The 21,477-nt window shown below is 33.3% G+C and overlaps 1 protein-coding gene across 1 annotated transcript; it reads left to right on the forward strand.

The window, feature by feature from the left end:
- The first annotated feature begins 1,464 nt into the window (after nt 1-1,464).
- LOC129231591 (leucine-rich repeat-containing protein 15-like) lies at nt 1,465-18,809 on the forward strand. The gene is made up of 4 exons (XM_054865952.1): nt 1,465-1,528; nt 12,990-13,612; nt 16,364-16,532; nt 18,500-18,809. The coding sequence occupies exons 1-4, from the start codon at nt 1,525-1,527 to the stop codon at nt 18,658-18,660; spliced, it is 957 nt and encodes a 318-aa protein (XP_054721927.1). The 5' UTR covers nt 1,465-1,524; the 3' UTR covers nt 18,661-18,809.
- The last annotated feature ends 2,668 nt before the right edge of the window (nt 18,810-21,477 follow it).

Here is a 21,477-nt window from a genome sequence, read left to right on the forward strand (position 1 = left end):
GAATCGAAACTCAGTATTTGTTTACTGTCGAGATAGAAAAAAAGTAGCGCGGTGTGACCCAAGATGGGAGACAGCAAGCCAATGTGACAGCAATGAACGTCAACAATATTCCTTGTGATGTTGTCTTATTGTTCTTAAACAGAGAAATTAACAAAATATTTTAATGATCATTATTTGCATTAAAGTTCCCAAAAGACTAACAGATACTTAAAAGCAATAATTTAAATAAACATCCCTTAATAATAAAAAAAACCCTCTAAAATCGTAGAAATCGGCAGAAAATAGCTGTATTCCATTCACTTCTTTGCACACTATTGTCTCGAAAACAATGCGCACCTGTTGGTGGAATTATGAAAAATAGTTTAGGGGGTTTTTAATCTGGCGAGTAGCAGTATGGATTTCAAAAAAAAAAAAAAAAAAAAAAAGTAGACTCTCCTGATCTATTTTAGAATTGAGGCAGTGAGAAGCAAAAGGATGCAAGTGGATTATTTTAAGTTTCGAGTAAAACGCGTTTAAAGATAAGATCCTAGGTAGGCTTTCATTGATTTTCTTTTCTAAATCATGCTGTATAGAAGCAACTACCAGGGCTACTAGTACCATCTCTTGCCCCAAGACAGAGGAGAGGTTCACCTACCATTTGTACTGGTTATTTAAAAATTTTTAATTTTGCCACTTGCATCCCTTTGCTTCTCACTGCATCAATTGTAAAATTTACTTTCCCTAATCCGTCCATATTAACACGATCATCAAATAAATTTGAATCTATAAAACAATATTAACGAGTATTGGTCAATAATTCGAGTTTTTACGTAAATATTTGAATCACTTTTTGTTAAAACGGCGGGTCGGGGCGTAAGTCAACTTGTGAAGATTTTACGCCCCTTTAAACGAAATTTGATTCATTTGACTTCAATTACTCTAACGCCAACAGCGTTAAATTATACTGCCGTGGGCAGGTAAAAGGCAGTAACTGCAAACCTTTCATTTTTCATTTTATTGCATTTTTGCCATCCATTGGACGTTAACTTTATTATACAAGTTTGCTTATTTCGCTTCCACTGAAAAAAAGGCGCGAAAAAAACGTCTCATTCCAAGATTTCCCTGTTGTTGGTATTGAATCCAACACACATTTCTTCAAATATCTCGAAAACTTATTTCTGCAGATACTGCCCTTTACCTGCCCACGGCAATATATCTGACTAGACTTCAACAGTGTGAACTAAAATAAATGGAAGGAACACGCCAATGTTCAGCATTTCTTATCAGAAAAATTAATAACTATTTCAATGAACCAATCAAAGGCCACTTATTTTAATTGAATATGTTAATTGCAACGAATTTTATTAGCTTTATTCTCGTCTGCAAGAGATAACTCTATCGGATTATGCATGCGAAAGCATTGCTTATTTCCCAGACGCATGTGTTAAATTTCTCAAGTATATTATCTCACTCCTTAATATCTCTAAAAACTTTAAAAGCTGTTAGTAAGTTTAGCATCAGTTCGACCAGGCATCAAAAGCAAGTATGGGTGAGTATTCGTGCTAAAATGCATCAATTAAACTTAATGTTTTATTGGTAAAAGCTTTTGAAATAATTTAAATAAAAATTTAACAATTTTATGTAAATAGTTTTGAACGATATTATTCCAGAGAAAGAAGTATGGTATATCTAATAAATAATGGCGTTTATCTATTGTTCATTCTGAAGATAATTACAAGAAATGAGGGTTCAAACACATACCGATCAGAAAAATAACGCTGAGATTTTGCCAAAAGTTGTTCGATTAAAAAAAAAAAAAAAACTGCGATAAGACAAATTCATGAACTTATAATTTTACTATGCATTAACTACTAATGTTAAATATAATTTCAGTTGCTTAATTTGTGCATCGTACTCGAATAGTTAAAACAATCATATTCTTTTGAAATAATTATAAAACAATATTAAAATATAGATCTAGCTCTGATGACATTTTACAGGTATTTTCATTTTTTGAAAGCATTTTTGAGAAACCATAAGTTTTAAATTTAAAGCCAAAATATTTGTAAGTTTCTTTCATTTAAAGTTCATTCCATCACTGTCGTAAAACTTGACGTTTTCTATGTTAAAGTACTTTATTTTGACAAATAAGAATGAAAAACGACGCAACACGAAAACAAAACTAAATAAAATACAATTGAGAGTAAAAGACAAGAGTAGATTTGTTTAAAAAAGAAAAAAAAAAACGTTCTTTAAAAGCTGTAAAAGTGAAAAATTAGTTCGGTACTTGTGTAAACGACTTAAAAATGTTTAACTACCGTAACTTAGCGGCGCAATAAATAAATTTAAAAAAAAAGGATGTTAAGCTTTCTGATAGATTGCACGAAAAACTAAATTTTAAGTGGCTAATACATTGTCCACAGTCATGGCGATAAGAAATGAATGAATGAAAATTGTACATTTATCGAGATACTTATTACAACAAGTTGTTGCTTCTTGTAATAAGTTCTCGATCTCGATAAACTACTTATTTTGGCTATTTAATGAGCCAAAATAAGTACATTGGCTTATTGTATATTATTTTGAAAAACTGTGTAGTTTGTACAATTGAGAAAAACGAAAAAAAAAATTAAATTTTTGACAGAGAATATATGAGGCAGTGAGAAGCAAAGGGATGTAAGTGAATATTTTAAAGTTTTGAGTAAAACGCGTTTAAAAATAGCCTCCTTGGTAGGCTTTCATTGAAATTTTTTTCTAAATCATGCTGTATAACAGAACCTACCACAGCTACTAGTACTATCTCTTGCCCTAAGACAGAGAAGAGCCTACCATTTGTACTGGTTATGTCCAAGTTTTTAGTTTTGCCACCTATATCCCTTTGCTTCTCACTGCCTCATATGTTAAAAAAGGCTATAGCTTTCCTCGATGGATATTTAAGTCTAACAACATATTAACATTCATAAAATTATCAATGAGAAACTGAGGAATTTCTTACCCCTCCACCTGAACAGTGAAATATGTAGTCAAGTGTTATGCTTTTTTCAACTGCGAGCTCTATGAAATAAACGGATGGCATTTTGTTAGCTTGTGTTCTGTTGAGTTTATATTTGAAAACATGTTGGCCAAACCATTCATATGATGTGTAGCTCGACGTGACCTGTTCACTTTATAGAGATACGAAATAATGCCTAGACTCCTAATATCCTCCTGTAAAACTATTCTTCCTCTTTGTACGAATGCAGATTCGTTTGAACTTCCATGTTTTTTTGGATGAAAACGCTTGTAATATTAGGAGGGACGCCAAAACCAGACTCGTCGTATAAGATGATATTGCTCTATTCATGTCTTTTTTAAGTGACACTCGCTTTGGACAATGGTGATGTTATGCTAACGAAACACTAACCAAAGATTTGCCAGAATATAGATCAGGGATGGACAACCCACAGCATGCGTGTGACAATGTGGCGCAGCAAAGCAATAAGCATGCGAAAGCTTAATGAAGAATTTAAAAAGACTGAGAAATTAATATCGTTTCCAGAACTTTGCTGAAAAACCTACTCATATTCGGAGAAAATCATTGAAACCATATTTGTGATCGATATCTATTAAATTATAAATATAATGATAAAAACAATTACGTGAAAAGTCAGTCAAAATAACAATTTTATCTGGATGACATGCGCAAGGAGGTTGGCACGCAGTGTTTCAGAACAGCAGTTTTGCAATACTTATCATTAGCTTTGAATAAGAACTGACGTTACAGTCAATACGCAGTTAAGCAAATTTGTGGGCTACATGCATGATAATTTTGATATTGCTGAAGAAATTCATTTGCGCCGACTGGTTTCAACTACAAAACAGAACATTTTTAACGAACTTGATATTTTAATTTTAAAACAAAAAGAAGACAAAACTCGAAATTGTTTGCATGGTTGACAGAGAAACTAGTTTGATAAATTGCTTGAAAATTATTTGGAAGTATTCTAAGTAAAGCATTTTAGTGTCTAACAAGAAGCTACTTTTTATGCCAAGAATTTAAAATCGTCTTTTATTGCTGAAAAAAAAGGGGGGGGGGGCAAGCAATTTCCAAGAAACTATTAAAAACAAATAAATTAACAAAACACAAAAAAATAATAATATCAGAAGACCTTTAGCAATCAATAAATTTAATTGGTTTCAAACTAGCAGCCTTTTGCAGTAATACAGAGATGTAACGGCATATTGAAATTTTCATTCAAGGGAAGTAAGTCCTTTAATCAATCCTGTTCCCTATAAAGCAATTAGTTTAGAGAACTCAATTTTATGTGTGTTTCGGGTAGACCTTTGACACCAAAATAGGCTATACAGTTTAATAAATGGGATTGAGGTCGAGCGAGTAGAGCGTCCACTCTAAAGATATCATATCAAAAGTAATGCGCCTTGCACCACTCTTGCCTTTTTGGCCATATGAATCGGTGTGGAGTTAAAGGAAAATGGTCCAGTCTACAATGCTCTTAGGCCCACAGAAGTACAACAACTTCTAAAATGTCCTTCTGGTTCACTTTTTGATTCATTTTACGGCCCTCATTCACATTTTTTGTCGCTTGTGCTGATTCCATCTCAGACCAAGCCTGACTATTTTAATTTTCCATTTTTTCCAATTTTTCCCGAAAAAAGCCGGTAAAAAACAGGTTTTTTTCACCATTTCAAAATTTCCGGAAATTTTACATCTCTACACACTATTTAAAGCATTACTGCAAAGGTTTATTTGTTTGTGAGACCGTATCGTACGCAATTGTTAAAAACAGAACGACAAAAAAAAAAAAAAAAAAAAAAAAAAAAAAAAAAAAAAAAAGGTTATAAGTCAACAAAAACTGTTTATGATGCTTGAGAAAAGCTGCAGATTGCCTATTAAGAACCCATTTTTTCGCCCTCATCCTCTAAACATATTCTTTACTAGTGGTAACCGCACGGCTTTACCCGTAGTTGAAAATTAAGGTCATTTGGTTCGCCTGTATACTTACAAATAATGGATGAGGAATTTCTCGCCAATTGGCTATGTTCATTCGCTCTCCCATTCCACGTCATGATAATTTCGTACTTTACTCGTCCATCTTATGATCATTTTGCTCTGGAAAATGTTCTTAAAATTGAAACAGAAAAAGAATAAAATCGAATTTTCGAAAAATCGCTTCGAGGTGCACACCCCATGCTACAAACTAACTTTGTGCCAAATTTCATGAAAATCGGCTGAGCGGTCTAGGCGCTATGCGCGTCACAGACATCCTACAGACATCCAGACAGAGATACTTTCCGCTTTATTATTAGTAAAGATTATCCGTTGGAGTTTTTTCAGTTAGTTCGCATCAGCGTTATGGAAAGACAATTATAAGTTTTTTTTTTCTCTTTTAAAGTGGAACTTGTGTGTAAATTATTGGAATAGCTTTTGCTGTTTTATAAGTGTGTAACGTACTATGTAACCTGGACAAATAAGAAGAAAACTTTTGACATTCTTGTCTACCATGCTCTTTTTCATTTCCCAAAGGAGATGACCCTTGAAGTAGGCCCTGTTGATTACCTTTAAAGTATTTTGAAGATTTCAAATTCTGTTTAACTAGATTGTGTTAGTGGTTATAGAAAAGCATAGATATGAAAAAGAAAATGAGTCTTTCACACGCTGGTAAAAAAAAAAAAAAAAAAAAAAAAAATCCGAAACGTTACTGATTATTTCCGTGGAACGTTTCGGGATTTCACGGGTTTGCATCTTTTCCCCGTAAAATCAGGTATATTTGCAAAAACGTTTCCGGAATTGCTACAAGTTGCACGAATGCAGACTTCTCACTTTTGTGAAAAATATATTTTGCTACTAGTTTAAAGATTGACCGAGCATGTTTATTAAGTGCATCGGTCTTAGTGCGTTCGTGGCTCGTCCAGATTGGCTAAAGATCCCAACGGGAGCGACTGAGTCACTGGATAGATGCAGCTTTGCAATGCAAGAATTGCAGGCAAAGGATAAGCTCGGCTCTTATTTGCAATTCTGTCCTGGTCTTGGCTATGATTGCATTAAAGGATCAGGAGTTCTCTTGGTAAGTCAGGAAGGTTTTAATCAATTACATTAAGCCTACCTATTTTGTCTTGAAGGATCCAGAGGCATGATTGGCTTAAAACGGGCCGGGGAGATTTCCAAATTCTTCAGAAAGTTTCAATGATACACTGGCCTCAAAAAAGTTAGGGTACAACATGTTTTTCGAAGGTCACAATTAAAAAGATGGCAGCAACAATAAAATGCATAGTTTGCATGAATGACAATAACGAACTTTAAAACCATTTATCAAAAAAAAAAAAGATTGCTGCCACTTTTATTTTGTAGAAAAAAGAATATCTTTATGAGTGAGAAAAAAATGGAAATATCAAGCTCTCATACTTTTGTGTGTAAGTTGTGTTGATTTCCAACTGTTGTTGGCAGTTTCGGTGACAATAGGGGATATTAGGGGGGGGGGAGACTCATTCCTTAATAGAACCCATTTTTGTATTGTTTCTATGACATTTTACAACATAACTCTGTGATGTTCTGTTTTCTTCAAGAATGGACTTTTCCGCAAAGATTGCTTTTTTTTTTGTTATTAATCGTTTTTGCAATACACTAATACAAATTTCTATGACGCAGTCAATAAAAAACTATTTAATGCACATATACTCCTTTTTTTTTCTACATTAATTCAATTGCAAATCAGACGCAAAAAACCGATTGTACCTTAACTTTTTGAGGCCAGTGTATAATTTCAGAAGGGTTATGTCATTTAGCGGAAAACGCTCCTCTTTTTTGGATGATGTGTTACTGGAAGAAATTGGGCACATCAGCTGCCCATTATTTCCAGGAACGCTTCTGAATCGCTTTTACAGTGCAAAAATAAAGTTGCCTGATTATTAATCATATATTCAACGCTTCTTTCTTAGATATTACATACTTCAACGTAGTAATTATTATTATTGCTTCAAAAACTATAGGTACGCTAGAGTGGATTGCGATATAGCGATGCTGTAATTAAACTGACAAGAGATGCAATCAATCATTTCATTTTTCTGCCAATTGCTAAAAACGTCAAATTTCGCCTTTGAGAAATTATCGGGTTTGTTAATTTATAGATTTTTCCATCACACGCGGATATCGATGTTTTATACTTAAGGGTCATTCCATAGTGACTAACGTAATTTCGCAGCTGATTTCCAAACTCTTTTTACTTACACCGAGAGTAAAAATAAATGTGTTTTGGTTTAATATGCAGATTTAAAATGTACAAAGTGACTATTTTAAATTTCTACCGAGAATTTGAAGCAAAATAAGCGCTGGCAGGTGTTTTTCACCAAAAAAGGCATCGTGACTAACGTAACATTTTTGCAACCCTGGAAACAATGCTTATGTTACGAGGCAAATTTTTCTGAAACTTACGCAAGCATTTAAAATTGGCTGATATATTTGTAAGAGGTAAACAATCTATTTTTAAAACTGTACTGCAGATTTGTTACAGACGAATGTTTTTTGGCCCTTAACGGTACTTTTAAGAAAAACTGTGTGTGACTAACGTAACGTGACTAACGTAACCATCGAATAACAAGCAATGAATGCATATAAAAAACTTTTTCTAATTAATTTTTTGCTCTTATATTACTTTTACACTTTTTAGGAACCTTCTTTTTGTTGCATTATGGTTCTTTCTTTACTTTTTTTTTCTATATTAGTGTAAGAAATTGAATGGAAGGATTCAGTTCAATTAACTCAATTTGAATGTGCGAAAAAAAAAAATTAAAAAAAACTGCTTTTGCAATCATTCTTGAGCTAATTAAATCCTAAATATCTCTCTTTTAAAAAATTAACTTTATGCAAATTGATAGTTTCACCGAATTCTAGTATTCTGCCGACATACTAACTATCGTCATAAGAAACTCCATAGTACTTTTCAATGGCATATTATTTTTTAAGGTTTACTGATTCATCGAACGAATAGTGTTGTGCATGCTTTTGAATTAAAATGCAATATTGAAAAAAAAAATATTCAAACATTTTTGCAGAATTCCAGATATCACCGCAAATGTTTGAATTTCTAAATGATCATTCTTGCATTTTCTGAAATATATGGCAGCAGCACTTATTGTCACTGTATCATGAAACATCTTCAAATGTTTTGGGTTTGGGGACTATTGGGTGGCGATTGATAGATGATTTTTTTACTTCCCGTTGTATAAATTAGTCGCCTTGAAGTCGTTGGTGCTCGCTAATTCTGTCCTTTACTTTTTCGATACCCTCCCTCATTATATCGAGCTTTTTCTGTCCTTTCTCTAAGGAACCGAGTTAAGTCTATTTAGAACTCATCGAAAAAGACCGGCTGACTTATCCAGCATTTTGGTTCCAAGACGATTTTGGATCTAACTTTGTTTCTAGTATGTATTTATATATGCGTTATAATATTCTCTGGTTGTTATGTCGTAAAACACTTGATGATAAGTTGAGTAAAATGTCACTTAAGGTAAATCTAGAAAGATAACTTAGTTCACAAATTCAACAAAAATGTATCGGGAAATGCTTACTGTAATGATCCTCATTTTCACACCTTATTTGTTTTTAATTTCTATTAATTACATTTTCTTCATTTACAGAATAAAATAATCAAACATCAATCAGGCAACACAAAGCTTGACCACCAGTTTTCTGTAAAGAGGCTTTTGCACATATAATAATTTTGTCCACCGACAAATTGGGAACCAAAATGTCGGAAGAATCTGGTCCCCCATTATAGGTCTTAGGTCTAGCAGGATTCGTTTCATCCAAGCCAACTAAAAACATAAAGAAAACGAATTAGAGGTGTCTCATACTGCTGCTTTGAAGAATTGCGTGCAGATGCGAAATCCTGTTATTAAACCGCGTCGTTGGGAGGAAAAAAGGAGAGGGGGAGAAGAAACACATTTTTTGGAAGTTATTGAGGGGGGGGGAGAGTAAGCTCCTAATGCTTACCTTACAACAGATTTCAGAGAACGGTCAAAGGATTAGGTATTTGCGAGAGAGACTTGCTGTATTGCACAAATGCAGATAAAGGAAAAAAAATAAAAGCAGATTTTTTCTCCTTTTTGGGTTCTTAATTTCGAAAGCTACATCATTCCCCCCTATCTCAAAGAAGGAAATCCTTTTTCGTTCTAAATAACGATGCTTTTCTCCACCTGTAGTTTGTCCAGGTTGAACTATAATAGCGAAGATGTAGAAAATATTTTGAGCTAATGAAGGTGGAAAATATTCGCAAATAGCTTGCACTCGTAAATACGTATGTTGAGCCGTTTGTTCCGACATTCCAAATGCTTATCGATTTTGTATATTTATTGGATTATAGTAATGTGCATTTTTATAGACATATTCAAAAACGTTTTCTTTACTTGATTGTCCGAAGATACTTATCTATTTTTTACCCAATACACTTTACTTTGTTATCCTAGACGGTTTTTTCCAGTGCGTTCGATGTACGGAAACTTTTCCTTTAATTACAGTGCCGAATCTAGGGGGAGCAAGCCGGGACTTTTCCTCGGTTGACACCTAATGGGGGGCGGTAAATTCCCTATATTTCTGTGTTTTTTTTCGTTGAAACTCGATATGAAAACTTGAAGGAAGATGGGTATGGGCAGAAGATTCCAGAATTGAACCGGTTCAGAAAAATCGAAGATCAGGGTAATTACCAGTCATGGGGAATGCTTTGTTACTATATACACAGCACCGCGATTGAAAGAACGGATTAAATCAATTAAACAACGCAGACATGCGGACATTCTAATCTTGTTATTACGAAGGAGGGAAACGGATAGACATAGAGCAACGATAAAAAAAATGGAAAGCGCAGTTCATTTTCCTACAAAAAGGAATCGGGTATACGCAGTGGAGTAGCAAAAAATTCCTCGAGGGATTTCCAACTGGAAAATACCCATCGTAAATAACCCCGCGCAAATAGAAGCAGCCATAATTCGAATTTAATTTTTTATGGAAAGTCATACATACACAATTTACAGGGTGTCCTGAAAATGACTGTTTTCCAAAAATTTATAACAGGAAAATGGTTAATGATAAAAAAATAATTTTTGCAGAAAATTCATGTGGTGGGCCATAAGTTTCGTCCCTAAAAATTCCAAATTTTAGCTAACGAATTTTCCAATAGATGGCGCTGTAAATTGTAAGACCATAAATCAACGAAAGACAGAAAATTACATCATAGTTTTCAAAAAATGTTTTCATAAACAAGATTACACGACTATATTTTCAAAATGCCTGTCACCGGCTGCAACCACATGTCGCAATCAGAAGAAAAATCAATGAATTCCAATATTTATTTATTTATTTATTTATTTATTATTATTATAATTATCATTATTATTTTGACTTCGTGGCTTACTATCTACAATGGCATCTATTGAAAAAATTTGAACTAAAATTTGGAACTAGGAAGGACGAAACTTATGCCCCACCACATGAATTTTCTGAAAAAATTATTTTTTTATCAGTAACCATTTTTCCGTTATAAATTTTTGAAAACAGTCGGTCTTTTTCAGGACACCCTGTATTAGATGATGAAAAGAGTACTTTAAAGAGATGGGAATGACATTAGTTTTCATTGCTGGAATTAGAACTTGAGGAGAGGGGTCTGAGCCCGGGATCTGTATCCGGGACTGAGCCCTTTCCTACGCCACAGTCTGTAAACATACAGGTTTGAGAGCGTAGTCAGAAAATTGAGAAAGTGCTCTAATTCAGTCTCGATGTCACAGTGAAATTACTGAGTTCACCTGACTGTTTTTTCAGCTCAAATGACTCGGCAGATCATTAATTTAGCAATTGGAGACAGAGATGGTTACAGGGGTCTCCAACCTACGGTCCACGGGCCACATCCGGCCCGTGAACATATGTATGACCCACGAAAAGCTTACAAACTGAAAAAACATTTTAAATTTTTGATAATCTTCTTACTTTCAGGATTTTTTTTTTTTTTTTGAAAACTAAGCCCAGAAAATCTCAAAAATCACCAGTGAGCGGTTGATCAAAAAACAATTCAGGAGTTTTGCGGTAAAAGGGGGGGGGGAGAGCTTATTAGACTATCTGAACTGAAATATTGTTGGATTGGTGGCCCGCCTCGTCGCCAAAATTTATTATGTGTTCCTAGAATAAAAAAAGTTGGAGACCACTGGTTTAGGAGATAGAAATCATACAAAATGGTCACGTGACTGCAGTCGAAAGTCTAAAATACCTTCCTGTGTCTTCTAACGTAAATCTACTAGTCTCTTTATTACTTGTATTTGCCAATTTGCCAAACGGTTTTAACAATGATTTTATAAGAACATTTTCACACATATTCGAGAAGTCTCTGAGTCGCCTTGAGCATCAACAAGCATATAAACACGCATGGGAGGTGGGACGCACTCCATGTACAATATTTTACGAAGTACCCTCGCAAGTGCTTTTTCTGTTTTTAAACTTGTCATCATTAGCACCGCTTGTAATTGAGTCGTGATCGTTGAATCTGAAATGAAAGAAAACAAAATACAGTAGACCCTCGTTTTACGCGGGTTTATTTTACGCAGTTTCGATTATACGCGGTTTAAGATTTGACACCTTTATTTTATTTTACGCCGGTGAGTTTCGGTTTCACGCAGATGCGGCAATGCAAACAGATAAAATTTTCCCCACTTTCAAAATCAAAACTCCTAAAGATTGCAGATTACGCGTAATCAACTGCATTTTGGCGTGCTAATAATCGAGCTCGGGCCACTGGGGACATTTTATGCGATTGGTCCAGAGCTCTTTCCAGAAGTAAAGTTATTAAACTCACACAGTTCAGAACTTACTGGAAGAAGAGCTTTTAGGAGTGACAAAGGAGGCCAAAACCAACGAAGATACCGACGTCAGTGACGCACAAGCAAAAACGTTCACATTGAAAATTTTGAGCCATTCCTAGACAATAGAAATGATTTTTCTGATTTGTTAGTAAAGGAAGATTCTATCATGGAAATGACGCAAGTGATCATGAATGCGTGCTCTGCAAAGAATTCCACAGAAAAATTTTTAATGACTGCCAAAAGGCCAGCTTTTTTTATAAACAGAACACGAAATTAATTTATGTTTTCTTTATGCATGTTGTGCATAGAAATAGAAATAAGTACACATTAAACTTTTTTTACGTACAATTAGCCATCACTAAATGAAGTATTTTTTTTATCTACGGAACCTTACCCCTATTTTAACACTAATATTAGGTCTCCATTTGCGCGGTTTTGATTTGCGCGGCATTCCCGTGGAACGTAACCCCCGCGTAAAACGAGGATCTACTGTAGTTAATCATTGCCAAGTACAGAGGTATTCGGTGGTGAAAATCGAAAATACTCCTTGAATAGTTGGGCAATCGTATTTTCACACTTTGCTATTTGAAATAAAAATTTAGCATTGTGGAAAATGATGGAAAAAGCAATCGGAATTTTTAAAATGTAACATTTGAAAGTTTTCTTTTTTTAATTTGGAAAATCGAGTTAAAAATCAAAATAGTGTACTCTTCCTTCCCCACCATCTTCCATTTCATTCTTTGAAAGTTATTTTTTTTCTTTAATTGATCCCTTTTATGGTTTTCAATATTTTCGTATATTTCACTCGTACAAAATGAATTTAGCTCCCCTAAAAAATGGCAAGGTGTATTTGTATAGCTCTGGTTACAGCTACACCTATATCAACCCAGATGCAATGAAGTTGATACTTATGCGAATATTTTTCTATGCAGAAATTTGGTAAAAATTTCTTGTTATTGCAATGCATGGTATAATATGTACTCAAGCATTATTAGCTTTGGTTGATGTACGCATTTTTTGAGAACATGAAATTGATAAACAGTAAGATTGTGTGAACAAATAAGCTTTGAAATTCTAACTTCGTTCCAAAAATGAACAATAAATGTTTAATGAATCATTATTTTGGGCATTGCATTTTTAACATTATTTTTTTTTTTTTTTTGTTGTAGGTTTATACTACTTTATCGTGGCGGTTGCCTTGGTTGCGGCAGCTTGGGCAGATGAGAGTTGCCCTGATCCTGAATCGCTGAAACCATGTACTTGCGATGGCGAAGGGGTTAACTGCATGGCTGCCACGTCTTTGGATCAAATTAAAAAAGCTTTTCAAGTAAAATTTAAATATGGAGGCGTAAGATCAGTCTGGGTGCAAGGGACACCTATAACATCCATACCAGCTGGTCTCTTTGGAAGCATCAAAAGTCAGCAATTTTACATTGAAATCAACAATGTAACTACTGTCGACATGGCCGCCTTCAGTGCATCAAAGAAAACCTTGCATACATTGAGTTTGTTCGGGAACAAAATCGTCGAGTTTCCATTCAAGGACCTGGAGCCATTCGAAATGTTAGGAACTCTCAATCTGGGAAGGAATAAGATCAGATCCCTTCCTGACAACGCATTCCAAAGCAGAAGTTTGGGAGGCATCATCCTAGCTCAAAATGACCTTTCTCACATTGGTAGGAACGCTTTTGCCGGTCTGCCTAGCTTAAGAGCCATTGAGATCTCAGGCAACAGATTAGCAACACTTGGACCACAATCTTTTGCTTCTCCAAGGCACTCTGCTTCTTTGCAGGTAACTTGAGTTCAGGAAACATCTTTCTACTAAGTTCTAATGAAAAAAAATGTTAACAAGTATTTTAGGCATAGTGTGAAAACTTTGCCTAACTTACTTTTGTAGTAGCGTTTGAAGTTACTTTGAAAGTAACTTTTGAGTAAAACTGAAACTCTTGATTTTAGAATGATATTTACTCGAGAAATTTACTCTTACATTTATGTTTTATTTACTGTTGTTTGTCACTTCATTAAAATTAATAATAATAACAACTCTTTATTAACCTTCTAACTTAAAAGAAGGAATAACTGTTAGTTTTGTTTAAATGCTCCGCTATATTGTAATTTATCGTTCGCAACTTCAGTTAAATTTCTTTGAACTACTTTTTGCTGGAGGCTCGATTTTGGATTAATTAATTAAAAAAAAGCTAGTTTATGCTTTATTCCCTATTTATTCGTCAATAATTTAAATAATAATAGCGAATACGTTGTTCTTACTTAATTTATCAGTCACTATATTATTTACAGAAAATGATTATCATTTGTAAAAAAAAAACAAATAATAATCATTTTTTGTTTTATTCTCTATTATTTTTAAAATTTATTATTCCCCCTAAGAATTTATTTTTTTACCGTTTAATTTATAGGACTAAATGAAGAAAATGCGAGAGAGAGTGTCTGATTTTAAACTCCGCATGAATACACAAGCACAGAAATTTTATTTATAATGACTTTTCTATAAGATTAAAATGCATAAACATTAAACTATTAGACATGCTTTTTAATTTTTCTTTCTAATATTAAACATAAAAATACATATTCTTAAATAAAATACGTTTTTATTACAGAGAACACAAAACGGTCTTGAAGTCTAATTATATGGATTTCTAATTAGAAAATGTATTTTTAAATATTTTATAAATAACTCTCATGATAACTATTATTTAAAATATTTATAAACAACTATTTGCTTGCTATTGTTTCATATAATACAGCGATTCCCAACCTTTTTAGTTGTGCGGCCCACCAGTTTTGTAGAAAACAGCATTGAGGCCCACTATATGTTACTCGCACAGTCAAAACTAACTTTCTTGGGGGGGGGGGGGCATTTGCCGATAACTGTCCTTAAGTGTTAATAATATACCGTTTTAGGATTGAAAGTGTGTTAAAACAAAAGTTCTTGATATGTTAACTCCCTTCTCCACTCATGCTGCACCACTGATATAGATATACTATACAAGAACAATTTTGAAAAATATTTTCAAGAAAGAAAATAACTTTATTATATTCTCTTAGCTGGCATATCTGCAAGCAAACTCAAAATCAAGTAATCAAAGCTAAAACTCCATGGGTTTTTGTTTTTCCTCTACGATGGGGTTGATATCTGGATTGAAACTGTTTAGTTTAATTTTAGTCTGAAATAACTTGCAACATTCAATGCATTTCTACATTTTTTTTTTAACTGTCTTAATCAAATAGGTAGGTTAAGGAATTCCTGATTCATTAGATTTCATCTTCAATTATAGGAGAAAATGTCCCAAGAAATATGAAAAATCTTAATCCTGAAGTTCCTTATTGGCTATGAGCCAGGGAGAACTTTTGAGTGACGGTACTTCTAATAAGCAAATTTTCGCATAAACGGGAAATGAAGACCCCAAGATTTATTTTGATGGTTTAGATTCTCGGCCAGTGTCCAAGGCCCAGTAGCACGCTGTTCGCGGCCCAGATGTGGGCCGCGGCCCATGGGTTGGGAACCGCTGATATAATGTATTATAATTCACTGTTATTTTTATTATCAGAGAAGAAAAAAATTGAAAACCACTTTTTAAATCCTATACATTTTAAATAACTGATTGCATCATTTAAAAAGAAACATTCTAAGTTTGATTGAAAATTAGGCATGCTTGCAAAAACTACATTTAACTTTTCTTAACATTTCTTTCTAATGATTTTTATTTTGAATGAGTTAGCTTAAAGTTTTAGAAAAGCTTGAGCGAATAACCGATACTGGCAATTTATCAATACATTAATTTTAAATAATAATCTAATTGCATTGATTTTAAATAATAGAACAGCATATCGTAACAGTCTGAAGAATTTAGAGAAATCCTTCTACCATTTGAGAATGGATAACTTGGTGTCAAGACTAATTTTACTCCACATCAGTGTCGAAGGTTACCGTTTTCAAATCACGAGCAACGTCTTCTCCCTATGAAAAAAAGTTTTTTAAAATAATTTATTTAGGCCACAGCAAGCAACTTCTTTAATTTTTTAAACATGGTTAACAACTTAACGGGAATACTTTTTCCATGTATATAAGGGTACCCAAATGTTCGTCAAAGGAAGCTTAATTCAAATTCAACTGATAATTTTTCCAACATTTTTTCCGCCGGCAGGGCCGACGGGGGGAGGGGGGCGAATGGTCGCCATAGACAGTTTAGCTTATATCTGCTTAAGGCCGCCACTGGTGCATTATTTTAAATTTTTAAACGGAGAAAGGAGCAGTCGCTGAAAGCTGCTGTTTTGCATAAAAAGGCAAATGGCGTACAAAGGCGACTAAAACTTAGTAAGCTGATGCCCACCTAAGTTATAAAACGCAAAGCTTTACTACAAGTGATAATACGAATACAAATTCTGTTCAGTGTAATATCAAATAACATATTGCGTATTCGCCAAAAAAAAAAAAAAGGAGGAAAAAACATATCTGATGTTTATTTGTTTGATGTAAGCTGTATCTGAGCATTTAGTACATGATCCATCTTAATGTTTTTAGATAAATCTTGCGAGCAATGAACTTTCTCAAGTAGACGCAACAGCTTTTGAAGGATTGGATCCATATGGAATTTATTTTTCCTCGAATAGACTGACATCTTTATCTAAGGAGGCCTTTTCAGCTTTAGTGACAAAAATAGCTCAAAAAGAAGGCTTCTTGGAATTATCGGGTATTATTTCCTTTTTTCTTATATTGTAGTTATTTTTTCCTCACATTTAAAACTGTAAAGAATTTAAGTACATATTTCTAACACAGCTCCAGCAACGCAAAAGGTTTTTATCTTTAGTAAAGCATTTCAAAATTTAGCAAAGCTTATTTTTGGTACTCCTTAGAATTCTGAAAATTGAAAGGAGTAAGCGTTTAAATAACACTTGTCTATTAATGAACTACTTCATTATTACGAAACACATAACTGTTTAGTTGCTATAAAACTGAACGAATGATTTCAAATTTTATCAGCTGAGTAATCAGCTAAAAAAATTGTATTTCTTACCGTAAAATTTTGCTTGCCAATAAATTCAGAATATGAAAAATGGAAACGCAAGATTCACTCAATGAGACGATTTAACAGTGTCATATGTTGTTTCTTAAAAAAAACCAACGAACTAACAACAATAAATATGTCATCTAGCCGCCGACGGCGGCTTGGGCAACACACTTGTAGCTGGATGGTGTACACCGCCTTTGGCGGTGTACTTCGGGAGTTTCGCTCCCCTGTTGATTATTGCAGCGAGTAACTCGACCACGCCGCCTACAGTAGCTCGTTTAATAATTGCAATGGATTGGTGTACAGTTGACTGACTTTCGTGGTATATTTTGGGGGCTTCGCTCCTTCTCTCCGCCTGCGTCGGTACATTAATTAATGAGCAGTGCATTAATTTTCAGAGGGGGACACCTCTGGAACCATTCCATTTTCTCAGTCCGTCGCACACTTTGTAACTTAACTATTAACTCAAATCATTCAGTAACTTCCGCTTGAAGCAAAAAAAGATTGAGAAATTATGAACCGCTGAAAAAGATAACCCGACCGAGGAGAGATCAACGTAGGCTTTTGAAAAGAGGAACTTAAGGTCGAATTTTGCAAAGTACCAAAAGTGCTTTCCTTCAGGCTGTAGAAACGTCCTTGATGATTTGGCGTTTAAATTAATATCTCCGCTGATTAAAGTCGAAGAAAAACAAATGTTACCTAAAAATGATGTCTGAAATATTACGAATCTATCGATACCTGATTCGATTATCATTTCTTTGTTGTTCGGAAAAAGTTAGAGGGCGATACATAGATAGATACATAGATCGATACACTCGCTTATTAATAAGCAAGAAAACAAAATGACGAGCTGAAAATTTATGGCATTGAATATAATTCTTTTACTTCTGCCCCTTCACCTTATTTTCTTTCGCAAACGATTAATATTAATGCATCTTATTATCTTTTTTTTTCTCACAAATTTATTCACGGACGTTTCGTTGAAATTTACAGATGATAAAAAAGGCGCTATATATGTATATATATGTCATGCTTTTCACAAATAATATATTTTTTTATGTACACATATTTTGTGCTTCTTAAAATTGCATGTTTCATTATATATTACATTTGTACACATTTCTTACTACGTAATTAATTTGTTTTTTGATTATTACTTTATGATTTATGGTATAACTTTCAAGTGTTCCTATATATCACGTACATAATATTGTACGATATTTAGTGCAAATAAAATGGTTGAAAAGAACTTGAATTTATTCAAAACTAACTTGTAAGAAATAAATTTTTGAGTAATAAGCATTATAATAGAGCATGTAAATTTGAAATGAGAGAAAAAAAAATAGCGCTTAAAGTAAAAGAAAGGAAAAAATTTCAAAACTGCAATCCTTGATTTGACAATTTTAACTTGTCAGAAAAAAAATCATTTTTCCTTTATTTTTTGATCGTATTTATTGGATTATATAATTTTATACCATGATTTATTAATATTTTTGTGTGAAAGGAGAATTGTACTATTTATTTACATTTTTGAGTAGAGAGAAGAAGAGTATAGAAAACATGTGGTTTAAAGAGTCTCGTTTTGTTTGTGTGATAAATAACGAATTGACAATCGATATATTTTTCAAAAAAAAAATGATTCTTTTTAGGCAATCCTCTGAGTTGTAGAGGCTGTGATTACTCGTGGCTTGTATTAAATAAGGATTTGCTCTACACAAGACTGTATGGATTTACTTGCCCAGATGGAACTGGTTTGATGGATCTCACAGACGCAAAAATTGGATGCAACAGCAGAAGAGCCCTTTTCTAAGATATTCATTATTCCTGTAATTAAATACAGTTGAAAACATGTTGAGTCTTCGTTCTCTTTTTCTGGCAATGGTGAAATTATTCTAAAAACAGCATTGCACAAATGTGTCAAAAGAGTATTCCGATTTTTCCCCATTATTTTTATAGAGATGAAAATAAAATGAAAAAAATATTTGTTTGCAACAGCTGCTTAGTTATAATTTGGTAGCATAAAAAACAAAACAAAACCAGGCAGAAAGTTGCGTGAACACAATAAACACTATTAAAAAGTTTTTAAAACAAATGAATTAAAATAAAAACCTATCACACCGATCATACAACGACAAGAATATTAAACAACTTTCACAATCGATCAACATAATAAAAATCTAAAATTTATCAAAAGTAAGTGAAAGTGGGGCAAAGTGAAATAGTTAAGATGACTGAGGGGACAATTGGAAATGGTTCATTCTTCAAAAAGTGTAACTTTTCTGTCACACGCCTTTTACAGTAAAAACTTAAAGGAACAATTCATTTAACAATGCTTTTTAATTTCATCAAAAATATATCTATTTAAACCAGCCAATAATTTTTTAATAATATTTTTTTGTAGTATATTTTTGGTTCACAACATGTGAATTCTCACCTCCGTGGCATGTCATACACCTTGTGTGACTGTTTAAGTTGCTTACTAACTTGTTTAATTAAAAGTATATACTTATTTATTCATTATTCCTTTCACAAGTTTCTCAAATACTAATTGTTTAAGTACATTTAAATTTTTAATATTGTGTTTTAGTTCGTTTTAGTAGGATAAGGAGTCATGTCACACAATAAATTCTCATCTCCGTTACCTAACCACAAAATGCCATTCCTCATTAACACGTAGTAGTAATGGCATCAAATTTTATATCCCATGATACAAGGAAGCCCCTTTGTTTATTTTCAGCCACAAAGAAGTTGTAAGATTCTTCACTGTAAAAAAATTCCGAAACGTTACTGAGTATTAAGTATCACTGACAGATGTTACTAACACAAAAAAATTTGACATTTGTGCGACCAAAATTGAAGGAGATATTAGACTTCATAGTTTTAAGGAACCATATAGAAGATGAGATTGGAACTTGTCGCCCTTTCAGAAGAATGACAGGTTATCGAAGTAAACAAAGTATTTATACTTTTCATTACTATTCAAAAAATAAATAAATAAATAAATAAAATGCAAATGTTATGCCATGATACGCAAAAACACACTACAAAACTTCATTCAATTTAAAAAACCACACTCTATGTACACATATAATTTAAACCCTTGTTAACTGCTATATTTCCCCTAAAAATATGGCTTTGACGGCGAGTGTAAAGTGGTGTAAGTCACAAGACGCTGCGTTTCATATCTCGGTGAAAATTGGTCGTACTAATGTCACATTTTTTGTGTTGTAATTATATTTTCAATGCAGGTTATTTCCCTGAACGTAAGTTAGGGGACCTAGGGTCCGTATAAAAAGTTAAGTTTTGTGTTTTTTGACTCATTTTTATTTCTGCTTCAAACTTTCAATATCTTAACCATGCATCTGATTTTGAACGTTTTTGCAATTGAAAGTATGCATCTAGGACTAACGGTTGCGAAAATATAGTTATTGCAGGTTAAAACGGAACACCCTGAATAGGTACTCGTAAAACTTGCTCTTTCATCAGCAAGCAATCCCTTACTATCAAGATACAAGATAAGTCCATTAAAAAGCATTCTTTCCTCGCCTTACCAAATACACTAGTGAGAGAAATCGGGCGTTAGTTTTTCAAATAATTTGGGTCCTTGTCCTTGGAAAATAAATGTAAATAATCAAGCTTTAAACTAATCGTTTCTTCAAGTAAGGAAAAGTATACAACACTGTAAAAACAGTTCAGAAACGTTCCTGGAAAATAATAAGCAGCTGATGTGCCCAAATTCTTTCAGTAGACCAGAAAACTTTTCGGCTTGAAGTCAGCAACTTTCTTGAAATTAATCTGCAACCTTTCTGAAGAAGTTAGAAATTTTCCTGGTAAAAGTCAATGGCGATTCTAAAATAAATAAGTAACTTTGTCCAAAAATATCGGCATTAAAATTCGTGATTAAGTCGACATTGAAATCCTGGAACCTTCTGGTTTTTACCAGGAACTTTATCAAACAAATTTAGCTATATTGGCACTTTTCTGGTTTTAGCTAGTGACTTTATCGGAAAAACAATGAAACGTTCAGAGGAAAACCTGACACCTTCCTAGTTTTTACCAGTAACTTTATCTGAAAATTTTATACATGTTCACAGTAAAAGCCTGGTACCTTCCTAGTCTCTACTAAAAAGGTTCCTTTCTCTCTCTCTCTCTCTCTGTGTGTGTGAACCAAGAAAAAAAATCTCAACCTGACCATCTCAGATTTTTATGAAACTTTCCGAATTCCAACTGTTTGACATCTTAAATTTGTAAATATTTTCCAAAAAAAAAAAAAAAAAAAAAATCATTTATAGCTTATGAGTAAATTTTGAAATTCATTAAACTGCACTCTTTTTTACTTGCAGACAGTGACAATCTCACGGGTTTTAATTTGATAAGCAGTTTAAATAATTTTCAGGAAAAAAAATTACAACATTTTGAAATTTTAAAAATGGAAAACAATATCCTTTTTTTTTAATGTTTGATTTTTAATGAAATTTGATGAATTCATCCAACAATTTTCAAAGTGGGCCCATAATTAGATCGGCAGTTACAGTAATATTGTAGGTCACTTTTTTACAATTTGCCCTAAAACATTTTTGTTAACTGTTGTAACTGCTAATGCATTTAAGGTCCCATTCTGAAAATA

Source organism: Uloborus diversus, chromosome 10, assembly GCF_026930045.1.
Source record: "Uloborus diversus isolate 005 chromosome 10, Udiv.v.3.1, whole genome shotgun sequence".
NCBI lineage: Eukaryota > Metazoa > Arthropoda > Arachnida > Araneae > Uloboridae > Uloborus > Uloborus diversus.

What these genes read in the sequence shown, in the direction of transcription:
- LOC129231591 (XM_054865952.1), top strand. An exon ending in GGCACTCTGCTTCTTTGCAG is followed by an intron (nt 13,613 to 16,363) that starts GTAACTTGAGTT and finishes TAATGTTTTTAG; the next exon opens with ATAAATCTTGCGAGCAATGA. An exon ending in AGGCTTCTTGGAATTATCGG is followed by an intron (nt 16,533 to 18,499) that starts GTATTATTTCCT and finishes GATTCTTTTTAG; the next exon opens with GCAATCCTCTGAGTTGTAGA.